Source organism: Podarcis melisellensis (assembly GCF_964234715.1).
Source record: "Podarcis melisellensis genome assembly, chromosome: 2".
Classification (NCBI taxonomy): Eukaryota; Metazoa; Chordata; class Lepidosauria; order Squamata; family Lacertidae; genus Podarcis; species Podarcis melisellensis.
This window is the reverse complement of record NC_138529.1, coordinates 67,404,040-67,426,798: the sequence shown is the minus strand read 5'-3', so window position 1 is coordinate 67,426,798 and position 22,759 is coordinate 67,404,040. Positions and strand designations below refer to the sequence as shown.

Sequence of the window (22,759 nt, the reverse complement as noted above, 5' to 3'; positions counted from 1 at the left end):
CTATTATAGGCTACATCAACAGAAGTATAGTGTCCTGGTCAAGGGAAGTAATAGTCCTGCTCTACTCTGCCTTGGTCAGACCACACCTGGAATACTGTGTCCAATTCTGGGCACCACAATTTAAGAATGATGTAGAACCCAACAAGCCCCAACTATAGCTAACTCGTTTTAATTTTCTGAGGTTGAAAATTCTTGTGGCTTAAAATTTTTAAGTTTTTAGGTTTAAAATTTTGAGGTTTCGTCTTGGCTTTGTATATTTCTAGTGTAATAAGCCACTTTGAGATCTAAGACATCAGGAGCTTGGAAGTCTAAAGACCTGTAGTTTATTTATTTCATAAAAAATATCCTCCTTTTGGCTATTTAGATCTCACGAGGAACAAAAACTTCAGTATCATTTATTATTCCCCCACCCCCATCCTTGCGAGAGAGAGCACCAAAAGCTTCAGGTCCAGACCAAAGAGCAATGGCATATTGTTTGTGGTTCTCAAAGTGTGTGGCAGGAGAGGATAGCAAGTGTGGTGGCAAGATTCAAGGACAATCAAAGACACATTTAAACATTTCAGTAAAGTATAGTATAGTACAGTACACTACAGTATAGTATAAAGTTAACTGAGACTAGAATCAGGAAACAGGAATCAAGGGCCAAGGAACAAGACACCTGTTTTGTTTCCCATAACTAGAGCTTATTTCTGGTGAAGATGCTAATGATACATTGTCTTACCTGACTTCATTAACTGTCTCTCTCCCTGCAAAGGAGAAGCAGCAGCAGCAGCTTCCAAAACATTTGGTGATGACAATGTCAAAACTGGCATTTCTGATCTTGGTTCCATGGCATGGGATTCGGGCTCATCTGACAAAGACCGCTCAGCTTCAAGAACGGGAGGAGACTCTTTAGACGAAGAAGCAGACGAAACTGAATCCAAAGGCTTCTTTTCTAGATGTTTGTTACGAGCTTGCTTGCCAGTGCTGCAATCCTGTTTGATTTCAGACTTCTCTAGAGAACTTGCCTATTAGCAGCCAGACATAAACAAAAAATACTCAAGATCCTGGTCCAACCAATACATGAAGAAAAGGCTAATGGGGAGCATACAGCTACTCGGAAGTATGGCTACATTTCTGCAGCAGGTGAAAAACAAGGAGAAGAAAACTGGTCATCTTTGGCTGCGCCAGGAAATCATTTTACACAAGCACACACAACCAAATTTTTATTTTACAAAATACACAGTGTAAGTGATGGCGCTGCTGCTGAAAATGGCTTGCCTTTGTCTAGTTTCCCTCCCCCCAAGTAACACCAGCCCATGCCATCAGATGCAGTGTTTGCCCAACAGACCGTCATTGGGCACAGTTTGACAAGGTTGGGAAAATGAATAGTCTGATGACTTCATGCCACTGAGTGAGAATCACTAGACATCACTGGGGAGTGAGGGACAACTAGCCTATGGAGATGCTGTTTTCATTGGCAGCTGTATAACCCATAGTTAAGTTATGTATGTGAATTGATGAAATACAATGTTTCTAATGTTGAAAATACGCTATAGTTATTTATTGAGTATTCATTTTAAAAAGAAACCTATTCAAGGTATAGCCCTTCTCACACCTGAAGTAAGAAACACTGATGAATTGAAATCATAAAGCAAAACCTGCTTATTTCAGTCATGACCAGGAATATATATATCTTTTTTAATTCTATGTTTTGTAATTCAAAGTACTACATGAATCTGTAGCATAAAGTTTAAGCATGATGTTCTTGAGGCAGATAACCAAGGTCCACTACAACACTTGCAACAACATCCTGGCTGATGTGTGTGCTTCAAAGCCAACCCATCTGGAGCAAAAAAGAAAGTCAAAGAAAAGAAAGAGCCAAAGCCATAGTCCGAGGTCCAGCCGGGCACTTCTGTTTTTCCTTCAATCACTTTGCTCATTCCGAGACAACATGAAGGTATAGAAAAGTGGGGTGGAATTGTTGAGATGTCTGCACTTTTTGTTTCAAAAAACTTGGCTCATAATGGCTAGGATCCTTGGGAAGGAACATAGGAAGCTGCTCTCTGTATGGCGCGATTTGGTCTACACTGACTGGCAGAGGCTCTCCAGGGTTTCAGACAGGGGACCTTCTCCGATGCCAGGGACTGAACATGGGACCTTCTGCATGGAAAGCAAGAGTCTCCAACACTAAGCTTCTGCCCTTCCTGCAGAAGCCTGCAGCATTCCAAGCAAGCACCAGAGTTCTTTGGGGTTCCTTTGTTTAATCACCCACCTGCCCTCTGATAAGCTACTCCTAAAGTTTGAGGCAATTTCTCAGGTGGCATTTGCATGTGATGGAAGGGGCCTCAGCCAGAAGTGGAATTCCACTACCCTGCCCCAAAGCATACACACATGTTGGATCCCAGTTCTAGTTTTAAAAACCTTATTTTTTAAAAATAAAAATTACCTAGATGACAGTTTACCAATTTCTAGTGGGTGCCTATACCTGTTTCTTTTGTTTCATACCCACCTTCCGAAATGGCTCCTGGCTCCTCTTCTTTTTCTTAGGTGCAAATATGTGATCATATTCTTCTGCATATTCCAGAAGCCGCTTACTTGGCTTCCTAAGGCGTTTCTTCTCTGAATGAGCTACTGAGAAGATAAGATAAAAAAGGAGAAAGAGCCTCAGGATTAGTCTTCTGAAAAGATCAGAAGGGCTGGGATAGAACCCTTCATTATGGCCAGGGTCTGCTGAAGCTCCTGTGCCATTTTCCAGTGCCCTCAACAAAGTGATGATCACATGAATCTGAGGTGTATAGCTCAGATGCTTGAGACTCCTTGACTATGCCATTTAAGTTTTTAAGCAATCCTCTCCTGCCATAATAGTTCAAAAGCAGCCCTTTCCTTCAGGTTTTCATACAAAGCTTCTTCCCTGACCACCATGCCACCTCTCATTATTCAGTAGGAATCCACACAGTGATCCTAATCCATGCAAACCCCACAACCATCACCCCACAAAGGAAAAGGACCCGGTTCCTGCCCAATTATGGAAAGCAAGTGAGCTGCAATGACTGCCATCAACATATTGTCCCCAGTGTCAGCAGGCTATTCTTGCCTGGGTCTCAGTGCAGTAAATTGTGCCCAGTCTGGCCTAGCAGTGCCACGTGCAAGTCAAGCAGGGAAAACTGCATTGCCCCTTTTGAGGGTAAGAAGCTAGGACTGAAATATTGTGGTTGAAGCAGGAATTAAGTCATATCTCTAAAACTGTAGTATGACTTTCTTCTAGGATACTCTCCTAAACCTCTGAGTTTTGTCTTTTTTATATAAAAAAAAATCAACATTTTTTTAACCTACTCTCAAACTGGATTGTACAAATGAGTCCATTATAAGTCTTAGGAACTCTTTTTCTCTCTCCTTTTTTAAAAGTTTTTGCTTGTTGTTAAAAAAAAAAACCACGAGGAAATCCTATGTTGAAAAGCAATAAACATCAAAATTGCAAACAAGCAAAACAGGTGGCTCCTCCTAACACAGTATGAAAGCAGTTCTGAAATAAAGCTGGTCCTGAAACAAGAGTGGCTACATATCCAGAGAAAAAACTCTTAATAAGAATAAGAATAAGACTACAATGTACATTAATAATAATAATAATAATAATAATAATAATAATAATAATAATAATTTCTACAACATGTTGATTCCAGTGTGCCCTTTCCATTAATAGATAAGCTTTTCCATTTTTGGAGGGACTACTGAGATCCTGCAAAGGCTCACTGGAAGAAGTTGGGTAAATGATCTTTCCTGATTTCCCCTTTCCCTTGCAGTCCCCATACTGTCCCAGAGGTTCAGCTTTTCAGGGGGCTGAGGAAGGAAGGTGGAACTGGAAAAAATGGGCTCTTCCTCTAGCAATATCATTCCATTAATGGAGTTCTGCTCATGAGAATGCTGGATCCAAATCAGTATGCTGAACACAGTATTATACTCTATGTCTTCAAAGACACTCAAACTCAGGATGCAAGGGAGAAACATGCTAAGAGGAAGGCATGCTTGGCAAATCCAGTGATCAACTCCTGCCCGGAAACCAATGTCCCCACTGTGGAAGGACATGTGGATCCAGAATTGGCCTCCACAATCACTTAAAACCGTGTTTATCGAAGACAATCTTACTCAGCTACGAGTGATTGCCAAAGAAGATTTCATATCTAATCTGATATATCATCTTCACAGTGAAGCACTGCAGCTAGTGCTTATAAGTGGAACTCAGAAAAGCAGAGTTCCCTGCTTAGCCATAGACACTGGGTAGGATTAAGGCAGCACTGGAAAAAAATAGGAATCCTGTAGGGACAGACAAATTTATAAGAATGAATCTGAACCCAGCTATAGTTTAAGCAGGGGGTAACAAAAGAGCTAACTTTAGCTCCAACTTCCATAAGGGTAACTAATTTTTATAGAGGCGAACTGTAAAGTGCCTGAAATATTTGCAGATTGAGGTTTATGCATTCATTCTAACAAATTTGTCTGCTACACCTGTTGACTTTCCACTTTTTCCTTTTTTAACTGAATAGCATTGTGCAAAGTTCTCATTTTAAGCTTTGATTACTCTGTTGTAAACGAAGAGCAAACATCCCTGAGCTGGGCAACTGCTAGTCCATAAGCAACAGAATGGTGTCTGGTTCTCTTGATCTCTTACAATAGAAGTACTCTCCCCTCTGTAGAAGGAAAGATACATGGGCTAAAATGCCTCTGCTGCTTCTTCCAAACTGCCTTCTGTCTTTACCATAAACATGCCTGGGAGTCATCAGGCTGAAAGTAGAGGAAAGAAGGACCTGTAGAGGCACCTCCCAACCCTGATGAAGTCATTGAGCAGCTATGGACATTTCCTCTAGCATCAACCACCTCCGGCCAAGACAAGAACAGAGAGCAGCAATCTCTTGGGTGAAGGAAGCTGGCTATCCCTTATCTATCTCAGTAAGGTTCACGGCGTAACACAAATAGTACTCATCCTCGTTCTGGCTGTAGCTACTGAGTAAAAATTATTTTGATACCAATGTGAGAGACTGTAACTTGGATTACTGAATTTGTATAGTAACATCTCATGGTTTCTGTGGTGGAGTGCCACATAGTGAATCATCGTGAATCAAAGCATTTCCTAACACCGGAGTTACTGTGGTTGCATACAATAATATGTAAAGATGATTAAGAAAAAAAGGAGGAGGTGCATAGGGAAAAACAGAAGCAATGTCAGTAAGAAAGTCTGGATTACTGCAATGTGCTCTATTGGGGGGGGGGGTTCCCTTGCACTTGATCTGGAAGCTGCAGTTAGTGCAGAATGCTGCAATACAATTACTGACAGAAGTGAGACTCCGTCAACATATAACACCTGTTCTCAGAGGCCTGCAGGTTTGCTACTGGGCCACGTTCAATGTGCTGCTATTAGTATATAGAACCCTTAACAACTCAGAAAAACAGTTTACTTGTGAAATCACTTTCCTCCATATGTGCCCACTCAGCTGCTTCAATCTGTGGAATGGATACCGTTACAAGTGCCAAACAATACTCATTCTGCATTTCTAAGAATTTTTTTTAGTGCAGCAGCACCCACAATTTGGAACTCCCTGCCTATTGACATACATTCGCTGTACTCCTTTAGGCATCTGCTAAAAAACATGTTTGTTTCGACATGCTTACTCAGATACGTAGAATGTTTACAGGTGTTATAATCTGTTTTTAACTTTTTAAATAAGCTAAACACAGACTATTTCCCCCCTCTTTATTCTTTTTATAAACTGCTTTGAGGTTTTTTAGTGTCAGATTGGCTCTCCCTAGATTTACGGGTGGGTTGGAATGCAGCTATCAGTTTGCCCACTTAGCGATGCAGTTTTGGTTTTTAAAAAGTGCATGCAGAAATGCATGTTTCATAGGGGAAATGTTTACAAAAATGCATATTGCGGGGGGGGGGGGAAATACATTGTAAATCATATAGAAATTTGTTTTATAGGAAAGATGCATAGAAAATGCATATCACAGGGAAGTGTGTATTATTAAAAAGCAATCAATTCCCCCTCCTAAAAACAGAACAGAATGGACCTGTGAGTACATGGAAACTGAAACAGAATGATCTTACCTATTTTTACTCTAAAGTGCTGCCACCGCCCAACCCCTGGAAATCTTTGGGAATAGCTGCCCTTGGAAGTGGGAAGCTGAAATGCTCTGAACAGGTGTATGGAGAAGCTAAACTGAATGCAGTGTGTTTGGCCCTTGGCCAGAATAAAAATAATTATAATTGTATATTTGCCAAATTAACCTTTTGTCTTCTGCAGAAGGCAAGATCTGGATACTTTCCTCATAAAAGTTAGTTAATAATACTTTATTGCTCATCTTGCAACATCCCCTGCATTTTACTGCAATCCACAAACATTACTGAAATTCTTTATCAAAAATACCTATTCTTCACAACATGTTGCAAAATCTGTTTTCAAAATGTGGTGGGGCTGTTACCATTCAAGAGAATGTGTCTCAGATCTAGCAGAAAGTTAAATGCTAATGCAGTTAATTTATGGAGTACACAGAGATAAGTAATGAACTAGGACTGCCTTGGCTCACACATTTTGCTTTATCTTCTATTTCACATAGCATGCAATTTGCATTTCGCAAACAGGGTAGGCCAGCCCTCTACATTTTGAAATTTAGTTCATGTTGCCACCCAATGCACGATCATTGATCAAAAACTACTAATGGAGAACAGCAAAACAAGATTGAAAAGTTTATAGAATGTAAGATTCAAGTTTAAATTGCTGCAGTCTATGGTGGTGACTTCTTGAGTCCTAACCCAACATGCAGCACTACCATAGACATGCTTACTTGCAAGTTAGTCCTACTGGGCTTACTCTCAGGTAAAGTTGTGTTAGACTGCAATTCTGCACCTATTTAGCTATCAGTAAGCCAACAGACTTACTTCTGAGTTAGACATGTATAGGATTGTGTTGTTGGCAATACACTCAGTTTAGCAGACCAGTTGCTTTCCATAGGGAGAAATAAACACACATTATTCGGTACAGTACTACCAAACTTTTATCTACCTTTTGGGCTGCAATTTTTCCTTCTCATGAGTCTCCTGTAATACTGAGCAGTAAATATTATACTTTCATGCTAGAATTGGGTCCATCATGTTTTAATTTATAAATAAAGCTTCTGCACAAGGTAAGAGAAACCATATATATATATATATATATATATATATATATATATATATATATATATATATATATGCAGGTTTTGGTGTCCTCGGGTGTCTTCCCGTGTAAAAGTTGGGGTGTCTAGGCGACGTTTCGACGAGGTCTCACTCGTCATCTTCAGGCTGGTGCTTTCGGCTTCTTGTTACTGGAACAGAGCAGGATCTCAGTGTTTGAGTTCCTATAAATACTGTTGAGGGGGTGTGGTGTATAGCCTCCAATGTTCTGGGCAGAGAGGAAGTTCCCAGGCTAGTGTGCCTTTTCTTCTTTTGTTCCTTAATTACTTGAGGGATATCTTGAGTGATTTCTTGAGTGATATCCTGAGTACCACTTAGGTGGGTCATTAGGTGTGGATTAGTTGCTAAAGTCTTTGTGTCTTGACCTCTTGAACTTTGTGAAGAGTTTTTTTGAGAAGATGGCTGTACTGCACTTAGTTGTGCTCTGGCTTGGCTTCGTGTATAGGGGCGAGCTGTGGTTTTGTGGCCTGTGTCAGCCAGATCTGTGTAGGGATTGCAGGGGGGTGCAGCATCCGGGTGCCACTTAGACTTTAGCAACTAATCCACACCTAATGACCCACCTAAGTGGTACTCAGGATATCACTCAAGAAATCACTCAAGATATCCCTCAAGTAATTAAGGAACAAAAGAAGAAAAGGCACACTAGCCTGGGAACTTCCTCTCTGCCCAGAACATTGGAGGCTATACACCACACCCCCTCAACAGTATTTATAGGAACTCAAACACTGAGATCCTGCTCTGTTCCAGTAACAAGAAGCCGAAAGCACCAGCCTGAAGATGACGAGTGAGACCTCGTCGAAACGTCGCCTAGACACCCCAACTTTTACACGGGAAGACACCCGAGGACACCAAAACCTGCATTCCTGTACCCGTGAAAATCTACGAAAGCATATATATATATATATATATATATATATATGCAGGTTTTGGTGTCCTCGGGTGTCTTCCCGTGTAAAAGTTGGGGTGTCTAGGCGACGTTTCGACGAGGTCTCACTCGTCATCTTCAGGCTGGTGCTTTCGGCTTCTTGTCACTAGGTAGCCAAACCATGGTGGCACCTCCGGATGCTGCACCCCCCTGCAATCCCTACACAGATCTGGCTGACACAGGCCACAAAACCACAGCTCGCCCCTATACACGAAGCCAAGCCAGAGCACAACTAAGTGCAGTACAGCCATCTCCTCAGAAAAACTCTTCACAAAGTTCAAGAGGTCAAGACACAAAGACTTTAGCAACTAATCCACACCTAATGACCCACCTAAGTGGTACTCAGGATATCACTCAAGAAATCACTCAAGATATCCCTCAAGTAATTAAGGAACAAAAGAAGAAAAGGCACACTAGCCTGGGAACTTCCTCTCTGCCCAGAACATTGGAGGCTATACACCACACCCCCTCAACAGTATTTATAGGAACTCAAACACTGAGATCCTGCTCTGTTCCAGTAACAAGAAGCCGAAAGCACCAGCCTGAAGATGACGAGTGAGACCTCGTCGAAACGTCGCCTAGACACCCCAACTTTTACACGGGAAGACACCCGAGGACACCAAAACCTGCATTCCTGTACCCGTGAAAATCTACGAAAGCATATATATATATATATATATATATATAATTTCCAAATCACACTATGCCTTCTTAAGCGCTGTTTCTAGTTTTAAAAGATTAAAGTGAACCTGTATTAAAATTTGCGGAAGAGAAAAGCTAGAGTAACAACCAGCATTTCAATTGGATAACCTTAAGATTTTTATGCACTGCAACTCGTGGCACAAAACCTCTTAAGGGCTAGTTCTCACAACCTGCAGATGCAGACAGCTGAAGAGTTTATGAGCTGTACCACTTATAGACTTCAGGTAGGATCTTGCCCATTACTGAGTAATACTCCATATATATTTATTTATCTATAGGGTGGAAGATTTCACCATGTGGTTCCAGCTCCCCCAATCTGCAGTGGTGCAGCACAAGGAATCCTTACCTTGTACAGAGAACTCAAACTAGGATCTCAAAACTGTAAAACTCTCAATTCTGTAAGAACTGTATTTTTGTTTCATCCCTCTGATTCTGCAAAATGTTGCCCAGCTAACTAAGTGCTTCTCACAGTTCTTGCCTATAATGCATGCTCCCTTTTCAAAGAGTGAGGAGAAGCCTACAGTCTGAAGCTTGCTTTTATTCTGTAGAGGCCAAAGGCACGTAACTGTTCTGCTTCCCTAGATCTACTGATGTGCTTACCAGCTTTAGCACTGCTTTGGTTAAAACGCTGCCATCGCTTTTTGGGCGCTACGTGGCATACATCTCTAGGCTCATCACCCAAGGAGCCTTCTCTATCCAGTCCTGAATCCAACTCCCCATTTTCAAAGGAGTTGCAGCTCTCTCTCTTTTTATCATATTCTGACTTCATTCTTATACGAACTAAACTGTCATCAGAGGAACTTGCAGAGTCTTCGTCAGGGGAGTGTCCCATCAACTCCCAAGACACTTTCCTTGCAACATCTTCCTTTGCATTGTCTAGCGCACTAGCAACTGAGCCTTGGGCAGCTCTATCCTGGCGGGGCACACTCTCAGCTGAATTAGACAACCGCTTTAGTGTTTTGCTCTTTGATGCTGCATTAGCTACTAGTTTAGATAGCTGCTTAGATTTTGGACAGCTGCGCCTTGCGGTGCAGTTTGTACCAGAAACAGAAGCGTTTGTGAGTTCCCTTTTGTTAGCACCGGGATCGATCAACTTGGTTGCGATACCATGTGAAAAAGAGGACTGACCTTCTTTGGGTTTCTGACACTCTGGTTCTCGAACACTATCTTGGCTTTTTTCTAATTTATGAGTGGTTCCCATTGTAGGCAAAGATGTCAAATCACTTGGAGTGTTACTTCCAGAACTATCATCGCTGTGAGAACTCCTATAAGAGACTATGTTCTGAGTAGTCATGATCTGCTTCTCTTTCGTCTTACTATCATGCATGTCTTTCAACAACATTAATAAGGTGCTGAATTTATAATCGGGCTCAATAGGCAAATGGTTCTGCCCAGAGACAGATGAAAAGAGTAAGGGCACTGTGGACTTAGGTGGCCCACAGTCTTTCGCTTCAACATTCATGGACCTATACGACAGCTCCTTCAGTTCTGAAAGCACGTGTTTCACAACTGCCGTTTCTATTTCAGCAGAATCACCGGGTTTCTCATTTGTGCTGTTCAGCAGCTTGGGGCCATCAGCCTTCCCACTTTTGTTAGGCATATCTAACTGAGACCCAGGAGAACCTTTGGTAGCAGAAAAGCAGCAGTCGGGGCTACATTCATCTTCCTTAAGAGAGGAGTCTGTCCCAGCAGCAGCTTCTTTATGCTTGCATTTTATATTTCTGAACTGAGGCTGTTTTGCATCCATTTGACTTATAAACCCCTTACTTTGGAGTGTAGTGTGCTTATCTACATTGATAAGATTGTCATTCCTGTAAACTGAAGCCACCTCAGCTGCAAGGGAAGGCTCACGGAATTCCTCACCTCCTGTTTCAACATTGATATTCCTGTCTAGAGAACCTTCTGGAGGTTTGCGGCTTCGATTGCTGCTTTTTGAGACAGGTGCAGAATGTTTAATATCTCTTTGCCCTGAACACAGTTCTTTTCCACTTTTATTTACAGAGTCACTATTCTTCAAGACACTATAAGCTGCTGCCGCTGCTAAACTTTGGTCAAGGGAGTCTAGATCACAGGTACCGTTATCCGATGAATCAGAGTCTATTTGTTTCCTCTCTGCTCCAGCATCAGTTCTGGAATAGTGCTGCTGTAGCTTTGAACTGCAAGTGAAGCCTGCTGGATTTCTCTTTTTCTTCACGTCCGCTTTGGATGTTTCCTGCTGGCAGCTGCTATTAGATATATCAAACCCTGGTTTCTTATATTTGTTTTCAAATTGTCTTTCTCCAAAAGAAGAGAGCAAGTAGTTTTCCATGCTGCCTTTGGATCCCATTAGGCTCTTTGCTATTCTGCAAAGTTCATGAGAAGCCTGCTTCTCTGGCATATCTGCAGCAACCATATTTTTAGCTTTGCTTACTGGCCCTTTCCCCCCACTTTCTCTCTTGGATGCCTCCAGTTTGGTGCTACTTTTTCTTACTCTAGTTCTCCTCCGGGTGTCGGAGCTCTTCTTGTTTCGGGATTTGGTGAACACTTTCCCCTTATCATGGGTCAAATGTTTGGAGTCCAATGTTAGTGATTTCAAACATCCGTTCAGTTGTCTGCTCTGTTCATTTAAGGAGTCCTTTGTACAAGATCCCATTAAATGCACATCCTTCTCACTGTCCGGTTTGCTGGAAGTCGGGATGTATTTTTGAGCACTGTTCTGCTTCAGATAATCATTTGTAAGGCCAACACTGATCTCCCATTTTGCCAGAAACCTCTTAGGAACCTGGAAAGTATAGGAAAGGAAAAAACAAGTTACAAAAAAAATATAATACACAAAAAGATAAAATTACACACAGATATGAACATTATCTTCTTTCACAAAATCTAACTGCAGCACATAACTAATTAAAGTACGCAGATCAAAGCTAGAGTCATGGAGAACATGAATGTGACTTGTCATTTTTTATTTTGTCAACAAGGCCTAGAACATCATCTCTTGTCACAACGGACTCAGTTCCTCAGACTCCCTTCCTGTGAAAGTTAGATCAGGCACAGAGATCTGCTATATATAATCCCCTGTCATCTGAAGGTACAAGCGCCTAAATGATGTTCTGCTACTTCAATTGTTTTATAGCATCCCCTATTGCCTGCTTACATTTCTTTTGCCAAAATTTGTGCTCCTTTTTGTTTTCCTCATTGGACAAGACTTTCATTTGCTAAGCAGGCAATAAGGGATGCTATAAAACAATCAAAGAGCACATTGCTTAAACATAAATACTGACAATAGAATATTATTTAAATACATTAGTAGCAGAACATCATTTAGGCGCTTGTACCTTCAGGTGGCAGGGGATTCAAAGGTATGCTAAAGGAGGATAAAGAGACTGCAGAGAAGCTGAATAAATTATTTGCATCTGTTTCCTTGGTGGATTATATATAGCAGATCTCTGTGCCTGATCTAACTTTCACAGGAAGGGAGTCTGAGGAACTAAGTCAGTTGTGACAAGAGATGATGTTCTAGGCCTTGCTGATAACATAAAAAATAACAAAAGACAGCTTTTTGGCTCTAATAGCTCTTTGCCTCTGCTCATTGACCACTCTGGTATCCTCCTGGCCCTGGTGGCACCCTTCCTGACCTGGAGAGATTTGGCTCTCTTAATTATGCCTTTCAACTTCCTTTTCCTTTCCCCCAATCCCTTCATTTCAGGAAAGTTTCATCTTTTGAAGTCAAATGTGACTGTGCTGGATTTTCTTGGCAACTGTACATTTACAAATGTATGCAATTAGATAGCACTATGGTCACTGCTCCCAGTAGGTACTATAACATTTACATCTCACACCAGGTCCTGCATGCCACTTAAGTCCAGGAAGAGTCTGCTCCTTTGGGGATTTCTAGCTTGCCGGACTCTATGTTTTCTTTCACACACAGTGGCATTGCCTCCAATATGCCCTTCTTGGTCCTTCTTATAGAGCTTGTACCCAGAAGTAACTGTGTTCTATTGGTTCTCTCCATTATAGCAGGCTTCCATTATGTCCACTATATCAATGCTCTCATCTAAGGCCAAGCACTCCAGCTCACTCATCTTGACTCAGAGGCTTCACACACACACACACACACACACACACACACACACACACACACGCCTTCCAAAGGAGTCCAAAGTGGCAAACAACAAGGAATAAAACACTCCACATTTTAAAAACAATTCAAATACATATGCACCGTGGGAAATATATCAACTCAAAAGGCTTTTTACTCCATCTCCACAAATCTCTGACACCTGCTTGCCTCTCAGTTGCTATCATGTGCCCCTGCACTCACATTCTACCCTCTCCCCAATTTAAATTATAATAATAATTCCCCCCTTCCTCTCAGGGCCATGATTTGTTCTGAACAGGACTCTGCAGCTGCTTCCAGCTTCCCCCACACAATCAATTTAAAAGCTGCTCTGTCACCTTTTTTTATTTTAAGCACAAACAGTCTGGTTCCATTCTGGCTCCCTGAGAGCTTAACAAGTTCCAAAACTGGAATATAGCTGAATCCTTCTGATCCTAGTCTCAAGAAAATGGTTGCCTGGATGTTTTATGCCAGAATCTCAGTTTTGGAAATATTAACACAGAGCTAGGACCACAAAATGGGATGCTGGCTCCAGAAGGAATTCAAGCTGTAGACTAAGATTTTGAAATACAGTAGGGTTTCCTTCCTGCCCATATTACTCCACATTTGCCCTTCAGATACAATGTTTTCTCCATTAATAACATTGAAAAGTGTTGTCAAAAGTTCTCTTTATATACCTGTAACTAACATAATGGCCAGATTTACATGATTATATTTCCAGTCTATTATCAGGTAGCTATATGGACAAGTCAACACAAAAGACATTCCTTTATCAGCAGCCTCCAAGTCTCAAATCATATCAGTCATTTTAAAACCAGTATAAGAAACGCAATCCCAAAAAATGGAGCACCTTTGTATGCTGATAGAGTTAAGTGAGAGAGTTGAGCATGAGTTTAAATTTTTCCAACTGCGATCCATGGTCTTTAAGAAGTACTTCACTTCCACTAGATCATACACCTAGGTTTCACACTCAGATGAGAACACTCAAGAAGAAACCAAATGAGAACATGAGATTTACCTTGTGCTTGTAGCCTTTCTCTTTTTGCTTCCCTCTTCTCCGAAGGACAGGCAGTTCTTCAAACTGATGTCTTCCTTCAAAGACTACAATAGCTTTCCCTACAACCCAAGCTCTTTCAGATGGGTCTCCCAAGGCTTCCACATAGTATTCTCGATGTGGTCTGCGATTGGACACTATCAAAGACAAAATTGGCAAGATTAGCATTTTGTGTCAAGCTGTAGGAATGCCCCCAAAATATTTTCTAAAATATATCTAACAAATGGGACCTGGAATAAATGATGCAACATTGGGGTGGGGGGGGGAGTATTTCACCCTTGTTTTGTATTTCCCCAGAACACGCTGGTTCCTGCCCTCTTGTTTGTTATATGCATTAATTTGGCTCTATTTCTATTGGCACTCACCACCTGAGTTCACCATTAGAGGGTGATAGTCAAGTCCCTTTTGGACTTATTTTCTGGGTTCCAGGGTGCTGTACGGAAGGAGCAGATCCACATATTGTATGCACCAAATTTTGGTTTCAGGAAGCCATGACGATCGCTATGCCTAGGTCGATGGCTGCAGGAACAGAAAAGATGCTGGCTAAGCATCCTTGAATAATGGGAGCATTCTTCCTACGACAAAAGCTTTGTGAAAAATACGGCAATGGAACCTATGAAGATAGGTTAACCTCTCTCTGATAGCAACACCAAAGGTGCCCCTAGATGACCGAATTCTGGTTACTTGCTATTCTAATTAAAAGTAAGGAGGAGGACAAAATGTATTCCTGTAATCTATTCAAGCCTGAGCTGGAAGAACACAGCACTTTTGTTGAATTAAGAAAGAAGTATCTTATTACTTCAATACACTAATAACTCTAGGTACCTTTTGATGTGAAATGTGGTTTTTTTTGTTCAGGTTTTACAGTTATGTCTCTGTATGATTAGACAGGGAAGCAGCTGTTCAATGGAAAATACCCCAATTATAAACCATGGGGTGGAAGAGGGAGAGGAGTGTAGGATAAGAAGTGGACATTTTAATGAGAGTGAAGTTTCCCCGTTATCTGGTAATTGTCTGCATATGTGCCTTTATTCTATATGTGTGTCACATTAGAAGATAATTCTTTTTTCAACCAACATTTTATTTCCTTTTCAAAGAGTGAAGTCTTTGTTTTGGACAATTAGCTTAAGAAAGCAGGGCAGAACCAAGTACTTTCAAGGTTCTTCTTCCTGGCTTGGCAAAAATGACTTCTAGTTTTGATTTAAAAAAAGCTGAGAGATTCAGGGTTGCAATTAAGGAAGAGTAATGAAGAAGTCTGAGAATTTTGGTGTAAGTCATGATTTAATGGGCAAACTTATTTAAGGGGGTTACAGAGAAAACCAGAGTGTGGATAGGGATTTGAAATGGGAGGTGTTTAAAATTAAGAAAATGGAGAAGTAAGACTGGGGTGGTCTCTTCTTTTTCTCTCTCAGTGTTTCCTTACAGCTTTTAGTTTATATTGTTTTTTCTCCCTCCCCCAACAGCACATTCCCTGAAATGGTGGTGTTGGGAGATATAGAACAGGTCTGTGAATTTTTCATTTCTTGGGGCAAGCTTGTATGTTTGCTGAGATTTGTACTTCCATTTTTTGCTCAGGAATCTTCCATCTGGAACCAACAGACCTCACCACAAGAAGTCTGGTAGATTTGGAGCTTTTGGTAAAATCATTTATGTCCTCATTATTCCTCCCAAGTTCTCAAGTCTTTTAGAATATCCCTACATCTCACTTACTCTCTTTCAAATCTTGAGTAATTTTCATATATTGCTTAAGCAGACCTTTATAATATAGTGAAACATTCTTACTGCATTTGCTTTTAAGTTAGCTGGACTTGAGGGAGAGTGTTAGAAGGATAACTGGTAATTTACCTATAATAATTATGTACTATAAGCAGTCGGTGCAAGTTGTTTCATATTCCCATATAGTGCATATAGTGCATGTGGTTGCCCCATTATAATCATTTCATCTGTAGTGTATTTTTTTAAAAATATAATTTACTGTTCATTTTGTATTATGCTTTCACTGTCTTAAATAAATATACACATTTTTTCATGATGTGTTGGTTATTTTTACTACAGTGGTACCTCAGGTTACATATGCTTCAGGTTACAAACTCCACTAATGCAGAAATAGTACCTCGGGTTAAGAACTTTGCTTCAGGATAAGAACAGAAATCATGCTCCAGCAGCGCAGCAGCAGTGGGAGGTCCCATTAGCTAAAGTGGTGCTTCAGGTTAAGAACAGTTTCAGGATAAGAACAGACCTCCGGAACGAATTAAGTACTTAACCCGAGGTACCACTGTATTTCTTTTGGTGTGGCTCTTGCTTTTTGGTCTTATCCACATGCTCACTGAAGCAAACTTAATACAGATTTAATTTAGAACCCATTTTTCAGAGAGAATTATATTAAATATTAAATCAGTCTTTTCTTTGAAATTCTGGAGAGAACTCTAAAGTTCCAAATTTTGCTAGAGGTTGTTGGCCCTCTGCATTCACTGCTCCCTGTGTTTTACTTTTTGAATGAGTCAGGGGTTAAAACAGGGGTCAGCAAACTTTTTTCAGCCGGGGGCCGCTCCACCATCCCTCAGACCTTGTGAGGGGCTGGACTATTTTTTTTGGGGGGGGGGGTGAACAAATTCCTATGCCTCACAAATAACCCAAAGGTGCACTTTAAATAAAAGCACACATTCTACTCATATAAAAACAACAGGCAGGCCCCACAAATAACCCAGAGGTGCATTTTAAATAAAAGGACACATTCTACTCATGTAAAAACACACTGATTCCCGGACCATCTGCAGACTGGATTTAGAAGTCAATTGGGCTCAATTCGGCCCCCGGGGCCTTAGTTTGCCTACCCATGGGTTAAAAGGAGTTCAGAAGCTGTCATCATAGGATAGATAAGCAACTGTTTCCCCAAAGAGAAACATCTCATGAATGAGTAAACAGCACAAGTTTTAATTTCTTTTTCTTCCCTACTTCAGCATACATATTTCAGATACTGTTCGGGAGCTATTTGGACACTATGTGGACAAGAGTCTGGGAGAGGAGGTCAATGCATCTTTGGGTACCATTCTCTCAACCACTGCCTATTCTACTTCAAATTTTCATTTTTAGAAGAACAGTTTTACTCTTCAAATTGGTTCCTGGTTGAAGTTCTCAGGGATGCAAGCATAGTGGGGGGTTTTTTTTGGGGGGGGGAATATGGAGTTCTGAAGGACAGTGGATTTAATTCAAAACACCAGAGGCTTTGCAATGGTGGCACGCACGTTTTAAATTTCAATAAGAGGCAATAATTTACCTGTTGTGAAGAAATAACGCTCACACCTTGCACTTGGTCCACTCTCCCTACTCCTGTCTTCTTGGTTGATTTCTAACATTTTCACATTGTTCTCTCACCACTGAATATTTCACTTCATGACATACTCCTTCAGCAAACCCACCCACTGAAGTATATTCTCTTTCCACCAAAGCCTTCCTCTTCCACCTCCTAAACTCCAGAACCTTGAGAACTCCCTTCTTCACAATCTCTCAGTATTGAATACTTGAACAGTATTGTGATGGGACGATGAGCTGCTTGTGCGTAAAATGCAAGTCCCTCAGAGTTTGATCAGGCTTTCAAACCTCTGCCTGTGACGGAGCCCCTCCAGCATGGCTGCGTCAATCACTAGTAGAATCCGAAAGTGGCTGCTTTCGGAAACGTTTCCAACATAAAAGCTCCTTAACGGAAACACGTCGTCTGGCCTCTCGGCGTGACAGTTTCCGTCGAGGTGTGGGTGTCCCTATAGGAGGTCCTGAGACCTCCCCACTGGTTTCGCTTGAAGCGTCTCTGAGCCATCCCTCCGACTCACTTTCCCTTGGAGTTCTTGCTCGCCCTCTACTGGTTCCCTCTTCCGCTGCTACTGCTCTCTCACCCTCAGTGAGCCTTTGCGCCTCCGGCGCTTTAGATGTCAGTTCCCTGACATCCACCTCCCCTCCAGGGCCCCCTTCACCCCCTCCCGTCTCCTCTCCTACTGGCGGTGAGGAGGTAAAACCCTTGAAAGAACCTCCCTCATCTTCCGACGTCGCGAACACTTCCTTCCACTTGTTGCTGTTCCTACTCTCTAGGTACTCTTCGTCATCAGAGTCCACTCCCTCTTCCAACTCCGACTCCGCGAACCCTTCCATTTCCTCTTCCTCATCGGTGGTGCCGAAATACTCCCTCCTAAACCTTGCTATCGGCTGAGGTTTCCTCGGGAACCTTTGATGGAACGTTTCTGTTAAAACCTCGTCATTGACTTCCTGCGCACTTACCCAGGTGTTTTCTGACTCCGGTTCCCCTTCCCACGCCACTAAATACTCCACCTGATTTCCCTTCCACCTGGAATCGAGGATTTCCGCTACATGGTTGCGGCGTTCCCTCTCTTCCAAGGCTGGTCCCCTGACGTGCTCCCCTTCACCTCCTCCCCTGTATGGTGACAGTAACGACCTGTGGAACACTGGGTGCAATTTCATGTGATTGGGTAATCGGAGTTTGAAAGCTACCGGGTTGACCTGCTGAATCACCTCAAAGGGTCCCAATCTTCTGGGCCTCAGTTTCTTACAACCCCCTTTGAACGGCAACCCTTGGGTTGACAACCACACTTGATCCCCCACCCTTATGGTTTCACCTTCCCTTCTGTTCTTGTCTGCCTGCTTCTTATATTGTGCCTTAGCCCTTTCTAAGTTGAGCTGGAGCTGCTGATGGATGGCTTCCATCTCTTCTACAAAATGTTCAGCCGCTGGGACGCTCCATCTCTCCCCTCCTTCCCCTGGAAATGCCCTGGGGTGACACCCGTAATTAGCCAAAAAGGGACTCATCCCTGTGGACACATTCTCCGCATTATTGTAGGCAAATTCTGCCAACGCCAACTTTTCGACCCAATCGTTCTCTCTGTCATTGACATAACACCTAAGATATTGTTGAAGAATGCCATTTGCCCTTTCCGCCTGCCCGTTGGTTTCAGGGTGCCGGGCAGTTGAAAAATTGACTTCCACGTGTAACAAGCTCATGAGCTTCCTCCAGAACCTGGAAGTAAATTGTTTGCCTCGATCTGAGATCACCCTCGAGGGAGCCCCGTGCAACCTAAAGATATGTTCCACAAACAACTTCGCCGTTTCTTCCGCTGTGACTGCATGTGAGCATGCTACAAAGTGGCACATCTTAGTTAACAGGTCTACTACTACCATGATGGCTGTTTTCCCCTTGGACCTTGGCAGATCCGTCATAAAATCTATTGATATCGCTTCCCAAGGCCGTTCTGGTGTGGGTAAAGGTTCTAATAACCCTGCCGGCGCCCTTCTTTCCCCTTTGGCTCGCTGACATTGGTCACACCCTCTTACATACTCCCTTACATCTTCCCTCACCTTAGGCCACCAAAATTCCCTGGTAACCAACCACATGGTCTTGTGTTGCCCAAAATGTCCCGCCGTGGGGCTATCATGCAACTGCTTGAGTACTCTCCCCCTCAATTCACCTTCGGGTATATACAGTGCCCCTTTGTAATACAATGCCCCATTTCTTTCCTCAAAACCTCCGGGGCTCTCGCCCTCCCCCCTGAGACCTCTGAGCTTATCCTGGGCATATTCATCATTTTCCGTTTCCTCCACCAGTTCTCGTTGCCCCACCATCGCCGCCCCACACACCCAGCGGTCCTCCGGGATGACATGTCTCTCTTCGATCACCCCCTCCCCTTCCCAATATTCTGGTTTGCGTGAGAGCGCGTCCGCCCTGACGTTTTCTGGGCCTGGCACATAACAAATCTCAAAGTTAAATTTGGAGAATTCCTGTGCCCATCTCACTTGTCGTTGGTTGAGCACTCGAGCTGTTCTCCAATACTCTAAATTTTTGTGGTCGGTGCACACTTGCACCTTGTGTTGTGCCCCAATTAATAAATGTCTCCACCTCCGGAATGCTTCGTGAATGGCAAGTAGTTCCCTGTCATACACCGTGTAATTCCTCTCGGACTTATTCAGCTTCCGCGAGAAGAAGGCACACGGTCTCCACTCCGACGCACTCCTCCCCGGTTGAAGAAGGACCGCCCCTACCGCCCGGTCGGATGCATCTGTTTCCACTCTCATGGGTTTTCGTAAATCCACATGCAGAAGTTGTTCTTCCGAGGCGAAAGCCCTTTTCAGTTCTTCAAAGGCTCGATCCGCCTCTGCCGTCCAAACAAATTTCTTCTTGCTGCTGAGACAGTCGGTGATGGGCGCCGTCAAGTGGGCAAAGTTCTTGATGAACTTCCGATAAAAGTTCCCAAATCCCAAGAATCTTTGCACGTCCTTCTTGGTCTTCGGTGTCTTCCATTCCAGTACCGCTTGGACCTTGCCTGGATCCATGGCCAATCCCTTGTCTGACAAGCGGTACCCCAGGAATTCCACCTCCTTGGTATGAAACTGGCACTTCTCCAGTTTCACCCACAGCTGGTTGGCTTGCAGCCTGCCCAACACTTCTCGAACGTCCCTCACATGCTGTTCCTCATTTTCCGAATACACCAACACGTCGTCTAAAAAGGCCACACAATTCTTGTAGAGCAAAGGTCCCAGAACGTGGTTTATAAAAGCTTGAAAACACGCGGAGCCCCCTTGTAGACCGAAGGGCATAACGAGGTATTCAAAGGCTCCCAACGGGGTAAACATGGTGGTCTTCCATTCATCTCCCTTCCTTATGCGTATCAGATTGTACGCCCCCCGCAGGTCCAGTTTTGTAAAAATCTTTCCCTTCCTTACTCTGGTCAAAATGTCATCAATTCGGGGCATAGGGAAAGCCAGGGGCTCCGACACTGCATTGAGGGCCCTGAAGTCACACACCAGTCTCGGTTTGTCTGTGTTCTTTTTGTCCACAAAAAACACTGGGCTGCCCCCCACCGCTCGGGACTCTCTGATGAAACCTCGCTTCAAGTTTTTGTCAATGAACTCCCTCAGCTCCTGCATCTCCCTGTCTGACATGGCGTACAGCTTGCCTACTGGGAGTTGGGCCCCTGGGAGTAGGTTGATTTGACAGTCAAAGGGTCTATGCGGTGGCAGTTTGTCTGCTTCCCTTTCGCTGAATACGTTGCTCAGATCTGCGTATTGCGGGGGCACCTTCCCTTTGTCCATCACTTCCATCCCCGCTAGGGTGACTCTGTCTCCTCCCGAAACCTTCCCCTCCTTGCAGTGTTCTAGGCAATGCGCTGACCCAAAGGAGACCACCCTCTGATGCCAGCCCACTAGTGGATCGTGTAGCGCCAGCCAGCTCATCCCCAAAATGATGGGCGCTCCTCCCAGGATGGCCACATTAAACGCTATCTGTTCGGTGTGCCTTGCCACTCTCATTATCATCGGGACAGTCTGTTGGCTAACTTCTCCCCCCAACAGCTCTCTGCCGTCAATCGTAGTCACCTGCAAGGGGTTACTTAAAGGGATAGTCTGTATCTGGTGCTCAGCTGCAAACTCCTTACTCATGAAATTACAGGAGCTGCCTGAATCCAAAAGCGCCTTGACCTTTAGTGGGTGTCCGTTTGGCAGTTCTAGTAACACCTCTATCACTAAAGCGGGTCTGGGGGGTTCTGGCATGGGCACTTTCATTGCTCTTTGGCCTGGCTGCTGTGCCCCAACGGTGGCAGCCAGGCGTTGGCTTTTACTTGCTCCTTGCCTTCCTCTTCCTTTCCCCCAACAGCTCCTGCCATCCCTTGCCATTCCTTTCTTTGTGGGCAAACTCTGGCAAAGTGCCCTGGCTGTTGGCAGAGATAACATCTCTTGGCGTTCTTTCCCTCCTTTTTCCGCCCTTCACTGGGATTTGAAACTGCGCGCGCCCGCGCTGTTCCAACTTCCATCGGCTCTGCCGGCGGGAAAGGTGGCTCTGGAATGTCTGGAATGCGGAACTCCCTCCAACGGTCTCCTTTCCCTTCCCGCTTTTCCATAGCCCTCGCCTCCTGGCGCGCTCCTATGGCCAGCGCAGATTTGGTTAACTGGTCCATAGACTCCGCCCTGGGGCCCCGGGAAAGCTCATCTTTGACGGTTGAAGAAAGCCCCTCTTCGAAAAGCATTTGGATGGGCTCCGCCGATAGGTCCCACCCCAATTTGTGAATCAACATGGTAAATTCAGTCCAGTACTCACGGACAGATCTGCTTCCTTGCTGGCAAGCCATTAACTGCCTTCGCACCACCCCCTGCTCAATATCGCTGGAAAACATCAGGTCCATGGCACGAAAAAACTTCCTCGTGTCCTTTAAGATCTCATTATTCGCTGCCATCAGGGGTCTAACCCAATCTTTCGCCCCGGATTCGAGATGGCCAATCACATACGCCACTTGCGATTCCTCATCGGGGAAGTCATCAAACTGCAAGTTTAGAGCGTATTGCATCTCTGTTCTAAAGGCATGATAGTTCCTGGGATCCCCCCCGAATTTCTGCACCAATCCTGGCACCTTTCTGGCGAGCGGGGTGGTTTTCTCCTTTCCCTTTTCTGCATCCTGAGCCCTCCTCTCCTCAAGCCTCGCCGTTTGCAGCGCCAACTGGATCTCCAACGCCCTGTACCTTTCTTCCAGGCTTGGACCTCCTCCAGCTGCTCCTGCTTCCCCGGTTCCGGCTGGATTGCTCATGATGCTTCTCCCTGCACAAGCTGGCTTTCGGAGACTTTCGGATTGCTGTGATGGGACGATGAGCTGCTTGTGCGTAAAATGCAAGTCCCTCAGAGTTTGATCAGGCTTTCAAACCTCTGCCTGTGACGGAGCCCCTCCAGCATGGCTGCGTCAATCACTAGTAGAATCCGAAAGTGGCTGCTTTCGGAAACGTTTCCAA

The 22,759-nt window shown here is 43.7% G+C and overlaps 1 protein-coding gene across 19 annotated transcripts in view; it reads right to left on the bottom strand.

The window, feature by feature from the left end:
* NSD1 (nuclear receptor binding SET domain protein 1) overlaps positions 1–22,759 on the bottom strand; it is a 69,043-nt gene that overhangs the window by 24,395 nt on the left and 21,889 nt on the right. For 13 of the 19 annotated variants that reach the window (XM_081900962.1, XM_081900957.1, XM_081900974.1 and 10 more), the window contains 4 exons: positions 13,949–14,121; positions 9,435–11,595; positions 2,492–2,613; positions 722–1,007 (listed from right to left, as the gene is read on the bottom strand). In XM_081900962.1, coding sequence (XP_081757088.1) covers positions 722–1,007; positions 2,492–2,613; positions 9,435–11,595; positions 13,949–14,121 — 2,742 coding nt within the window. The remainder of the gene's footprint in view (positions 1–721; positions 1,008–2,491; positions 2,614–9,434; positions 11,596–13,948; positions 14,122–22,759) is intronic. The other 6 variants (XM_081900959.1, XM_081900961.1, XM_081900969.1 and 3 more) reach the window with 5 other exon arrangements.